Source organism: Rhinopithecus bieti, unplaced genomic scaffold (assembly GCF_001698545.2).
Source record: "Rhinopithecus bieti isolate Rb0 unplaced genomic scaffold, ASM169854v2 scaffold_56174, whole genome shotgun sequence".
NCBI lineage: Eukaryota > Metazoa > Chordata > Mammalia > Primates > Cercopithecidae > Rhinopithecus > Rhinopithecus bieti.
The window spans coordinates 3,608,667-3,614,904 of record NW_016824749.1 but is presented as its reverse complement, the minus strand read 5'-3'; the positions used below and the strand labels follow the sequence as shown (position 1 = coordinate 3,614,904).

At 42.6% G+C, this 6,238-nt stretch overlaps 1 protein-coding gene across 2 annotated transcripts in view; it reads left to right on the top strand.

Moving 5' to 3' along the window:
* The window catches only part of KLKB1 (kallikrein B1), a 32,917-nt gene that overhangs the window by 11,512 nt on the left and 15,167 nt on the right, over window positions 1-6,238 (top strand). The window contains exons 5-6 of one of the 2 annotated variants that reach the window (XM_017862634.1): window positions 687-846; window positions 2,210-2,319. The exons of the other annotated variant lie outside the window; for it this stretch is intronic. Of the exons in view, the coding sequence (XP_017718123.1) occupies window positions 687-846; window positions 2,210-2,319 (270 nt within the window). The remainder of the gene's footprint in view (window positions 1-686; window positions 847-2,209; window positions 2,320-6,238) is intronic. 2 annotated transcript variants of the gene reach the window in all.

Genomic DNA, 6,238 nt, shown 5'->3' with positions numbered 1-6,238 from the left:
GATTTTCTTCTAGGGTTTTTATGGTATTAGGTCTAACATTTAAGTCTCTAATCCATCTTGAATTAATCTTCGTATAAGGAGTAAGGAAAGGATCCAGTTTCAGCTTTCTACTTATGGCTAGCCAATTTTCCCAGCACCATTTATTTTAAAGCAAGAATGGAAGTGGTTTCATCATGCATAAACAACAACTCTCCATATTTTGTAATGATTGATCCAGATGCAATTTGTAGTCAGACAGGAGAAGTTGAAAACAGAGAAATAACACTGGGAGATAGAGAAACTCCTTCATTCAATGCAAAAGGTCAAAGGCACATCAGTTTCTTTACTAATGCAAACCTCAGCGCACATTATCAGTGTCCTCATTATTATTGCCTTATTTCCTACTGCTCATTGTTAATTTCAACGTGAAATTTACCTGTATTGCTGCATGCATCTTGCAATTTAAGAAGCGAAGTAACCCAATTTCCAAGCTAGTGCTTTCAGGAAAATATTGGATTGTATTCACTTCAAGCAGAGTTTGATAATTTATGGACACAATTAAAATTTTAAATCCCTTAATTAATATAGCAATCGCCAAAACTGGGCTGTTATCCTTCTAAACTACCAGCCCAAATGGTAGTGGGTATCTAATCTACCTCTAGAAAGAAAATGGACTGTATTTGCTCTATGTACTTTTTCTTGTACAGCTTGCCACCGAGACATTTATAAAGGAATTGATATGAGAGGAGTCAATTTTAATGTATCTAAGGTCAGCAGTGTTGAAGAATGCCAAAGAAGGTGCACCAATAACATTCGCTGCCAATTTTTTTCATATGCCACACAAACATTTCACAATGCAGACTACCGGTGAGTACAATTCATGGTGTTTGTTCTTTATATTAGTGCCCCCAGGATTTCACTGTGTTCTTCATAATCTCTTTTGTTCCCGAACTAAAAACCAAACAGGGCTTTTACTCCTAACCACTTTCCTTATTTACTTATTCTATTTTATATTTTTATCTTCTTTTTTTTTTTGAGACGGAGTCTCGCTGTGTTGCCCAGGCTGGAGTGCAATGGTGCAATCTCGGCTCACTGCAACCTGTGCTTCCTGGCTTCAGGCAATCCTCCTTCCTCAGCCTCCCGTGTAGCTAGGACTACAGGTGCCCACTACCACACCTAGCTAATTTTTGTGTTTTTAGTAGAGACGGGGTTTTACCATGTTGCTCAGGCTGGTCTGGAACTCGTGATCTCGTGATCCACCCACCTCGGCCTCCCAAAGCGCTGGAATTACAGGCATGAGCCACTGTGCCCGGCCCTTCATTTTTTAATTAAATAGTTCACTTAATTTCATTTGTTTCTCTACTCTTTTCCCCTGGCAGGTAATTGTGCCCCATCTTCAAAGCCTGGCATCCTCTTCCACCACTTCTCCAAAGGCTGATTCTTTCAGGTCTCTCCTCAGATACCGTCCCCTCCAAAGGGCCATTTCTGAGCACTCTCTTTTAAGCCACATTCAGCTCTGTTTATTTCATCCGTAGAGCTAGTCACAATTTGATTTTAACTTGTGAATTTCTTTCCTTATTTTTAAATCTCATTTTTGTTTGCATAGATATATGGGGTACAAGTGTAATTTTATTACCTTGGTGTATTGTACAGTGGTAAAGTCTGGGCTTTTGGTATATCCATCACTGGAGTCACGTACATTGTACCAACTAAGCAGCTTTTCATCACCCGCCCCCTTCCCACCTCTCTATCACCTTCCCAGTCTTACTGTCGATCACTCCATGCTCTTCTCAATTTTGGTGTCATTGTTTCTGAAGCGAAATTTTGGTGTCATTGTTTCTGAAGCGAAATTTTGGTGTCATTGTTTCTGAAGCGAAATTTTGGTGTCATTGTTTCTGAAGTCATTTTCTGAGGTCTGTGTCATTTTTCGCTTTCCTGAAGTGAATTTTGGTGTCATTTTTCCTGAACTTCCATTTGCCCCACACATAGGCCTTGCTTATAGAATGAGGGTTTAGTGTCATGGTGTCTCCTGCCTCATTCTCACCCCAACTTTCCCTTTACCCCTTTGTGCGGAGAAGGATGTCCATTTGATTAATAATGCAAACCCCAACCCACTCATTATCCGCGTCATTGTTTTTTCCACTGTCCATTTGAATACTAAATGTTACCTGGACTGCTACCTCCACCTCAAAGTGCAGGAAGCAAAGTAACCTCTTTTCTTCCCATTCAGGAACACTTGCCTATTAAAGCACAGTCCCGGAGGAACACCTACCACTATAAAGGTGCTGAATAACGTGGAATCTGGATTCTCACTGAAGCCCTGTGCCCTTTCAGAAATTGGTAATTGTAGGACCACTTCACCTTGTGATTGTAGTAGACGGAATAGGAGCCCCCAGAGATGTCCCTGTGCTGGGCCCCATACCTGCGCAAGTGTTCCCATAGCTGGCAAAAGCGTTTCTATCCACGGGATTCAGTTAAGGACTTTGAGATGGGGAGTTTACTCTGGATTTTCTCGATGGGCCCAGTGTCCTCACAGGGTTGAGTACTCACAAGGCTAATAAGAAAAAGAGAGAGGCAGAAGCGTCAGAGCCAGAGAGAGGTTTGAAGGTGTTACACTGCTGGCTTTGAAGATGAAGGTCCATGAGCCAAGGAATGCAGGTGGCCTCTAGAAGTTGAAAAGGGTGAGGAAACAGTTTCCCTGTGGAGCATCCTAGAGGAACAAGCCCTGCTGATGTCTTGATTTTAGCCCAGTAAGACCCAATCTCTAGAATGGTAAGATAATAAATTTGTGTTGTTTTGAACCACTAAGTTTGTGGTTATGCCCCCATAGCAGCAGTTATAGGAACCTAGTACAGTGATGTTATAGGTACAATGATATTGTAGCAAAACTGTAAGGTCATTCCTTGGTTGTGTCCCTATCTAGGGAAATGACTCTACCAGGGGGAGGGAAATAACATTCTGTCATGTCACACATAAAGGTAATTTCAATGGAATTATCCAAAAAATTGCCATGACATTCCACCTCATTTAGCATATCAGGATGTTAATGACAAGATGTTACTGAAACCAAATCTCTTACTGCCAGTTCTCCGCAGTACTGGGTGCTGGCTCTGTGCCTGGCCCCGTATTGGATGCTGGGCTAAGATTTCCCTGTGGAAGATTGGGAAGGTTGGTTACAAGGTGTCTATTTTCCTGTCTCCTCTTTGCGACAGCACACCTTCTCCACGGTGTGTGCCAGGTTCACACGTACTGGTGATGTAATTTTAATGTTCATATTATTTTTTTCTGGGAGAGTTTTTGAAAGCTGCCAGGAGGCAGGACTCGATGCAAGCATGCTCCATTCTGTACCCAGCACTGCAGCTGGAAGGATTTGCTGCACTTACCCAGGGAACAGGCAAGCTCATGCCGTGGTTCTGGGCTGTCGCAGCTGCTGTCCACACCTGGGAGAGCACCCTGGATGGCTCATCTCTGTACTTGCGTTCTTGTTAAATTACAGTGAGTTCACATGTGTTTTAATCTGATCAAATGGCCTTTACAGACTGACAAAAATCTGGCTGTTTCAGGCAGTGTTTTGAGCTGCTAAGGGCATGGCTTTTCACTGAGTACATGTTCCCCGTTCCTCAGGGAACACCCAGTAGCTACGTGCCTCCTCAGCCTGGAGTAGGGCTGTCTCCTGGCCTCACTGCCCAGATGAGATTCGTAAGTTAGGGATCATCTGTAGTCATCACTACAGATTTGTCCTTAGTTTCACCATGGATTTTTCTAATTTTACAAACAAAATCCCCAAGGCTCCTAGAAGGAGGGCAGAAGTGAAGGTGCTCGGGGGTCATAGAGCTGATGAGCTGAACCAGAACTTGACCCTTGGGTCATGCAGATTTCACATTGCTCACTCCCCATTTTGATTTTTTAATGGATTTAATGGTGTTTTAAAGTCTCCTGCCTCTCAACTCATATGAATTCATCATATTTACAGATTTCCTTCTCTTGCGGTCCATCTTCCTGCATAGATCTGGAGAGATGTCACGATAATCACATCTCCCCAGTGAATTTAACAAAACCATTTGCAATTCTGATATGGAAAATCTACCATATGACTTATTAATTCATCAATTGAGGTGATAAACATATTTTTCAAGCCAAAAGTAGGAGAACATAAACTGGAAAAAAAAAGTTTTGTGTTTTTTTTAAATTTTTATCACCACTGGGGAAGAAAGTCTGATAAAAGAACCTGGTTGATGAAATTGCAATTAGTGGGAGCAACATCATGGTTTCTGTTCTGAGACTAACCAGATGGCATACTTGAAATAGAGAATGTCCTAGAAATCAACTGGTTGCTTGGCCAAAATATCTATAAATAGTGTCCAACATAATTAGATAGGAAAAGCAAAGTAAAAGCAATTTTAATAGATTAGGACATTGGGCTGAAGTATTGCATATATTTAATGTCACGTGCATCTGTGTGAAGAGACCACCAAACAGGCTTTGTGTGAGCAATAAACCTTTTTAATCACCTGGGTGCAGGAAGGCTGAGTCCAAAAAGAGAGTCAGGGAAGGGAGACGGGGTGGGGCCATTTTACAGGATTTGGGTAGGTAATGGAAAATTACAGTCAAAGGGGTTGTTCTCTGGTGGGCGGGGAGGGGGGGATCAGAAGGTGCTCAGTGGGAGAGCTTCTGAGCCAGGAGAAGGAATTTCACAAGGTAATGTCACCAGTTAAGGCAGGAACCGGCCATTTTCACTTCTTTTGTCATTCTTCACTTATTTCAGGCCATCTGGGTGTATGTGTTCAGGCTTAGTCCCAGAGGCCTGACATTCCTGTCTTCTCATATTAATAAGAAAAATAAAATGAAATAGGGGTAAAGTGTTGGGGTGGCAAAAATTTTGGGGGTGGTATGGAGAGATAACGGGCGATGTTTCTCAGGGCTGCTTCGAGCAGGATTAGGGGTGGCGTGGGAACCTAGAGTGGGAGAGATTAAGCTGAAGGAAGATTTTGTGGTAAGGGGTGATATTGTGGGGTTGTTAGTGGGAGCATTTGTCATATAGAATGATTGGTGATGATGTGGATATGGTATTGTATGAATTGAGAAACTAAACGGAAGACACAAGGTCTGAATAAGAGAAGGAGAAAAACAGGTATTAAAGGACTGAGAATTGGGAGGACCCAGGACATCTAATTAGAGAGTGCCTAAGGGGATTCAGCATAATTAGTTGCTTGGTTGGTGAGTTTTTGGGCTCTATCCTTGACAGAGTCCTCCTTTTTAAGTTGGAGGCTGAGCTTGGTGAGATGTATTTTTAAAAGACCATTAGTCCATTCTACCTTTCCTGAAGATTGAGGACAGTAAGGTGTATGAAGGTTTTACTGACTACTAAGAGCCTGAGAAACTGCTTGGGTGATTTGACTAATAAAGGCCGGTCCATTATCAGATTGTATAGAGGTGGGAAGGCCAAACCAAGGAATTATGTTTTACAGAAGGGAAGAAATGACCACGGTGGCCTTCTCAGACCCTGTGGGAAAGGCCTCTACCCATCCAGTGAAAGTATCTACCCAGACCAAGAGGTATTTTAGTTTCCTGACTCAGGGCATGTGAGTAAAGTCAATTTACCAGTCCTCTGCAGGGGCAAATCCCCAAGCTTGATGTGTAGGGAAGGGAGGGGGCCTGAACAATCCCTGAGTAGTAATAGAATAACAGATGGAACACTGAGAAGTGATTTCCTAGAGGATAGATTTCCACAATGGAAAGGAAAAGAGAGGTTTTAAGAGGCAGGCTAGTGGCTTGTAACCTACATGGAAGAGGTTATGAAATGATGACAGAATAGAATGGGCCTGTGAGGCTGGAAGGAGATATTTATCTTGGTCCAAGAACTATTTGCCTTGTGTGGGAAGAGATTGATAGGTGGAAGTTTCAATGTGGGAGTAGATGGGAGTAACCGATGAAAGGGAGGAAAAACTGGCCATGAGGGACAGAAGTTGGAATGGTAGCTGCTTTTATAGCTACCTTATCAGCATGGGTGTTGCCTTGAGCAATGGGATCTGATGCCTTTTGATGGCCCTTGCAGTGAATGACTCTAGCTTCCTTTGGAAGTAAAGTGGCCTTGAGAAGAGTTTTTATTAAAGAGCTATTAATGATAGAGGACCCTTGCATAGTGAGGAAACCTCTTTCAGCCCATATAACAGCATAGTGGTGCAGGATATGGCAGGCATATTTAGAGTCAGTGTAAATATTGACACATAGTCCCTTTGCAAGAGTGAGGGCCTGAGTT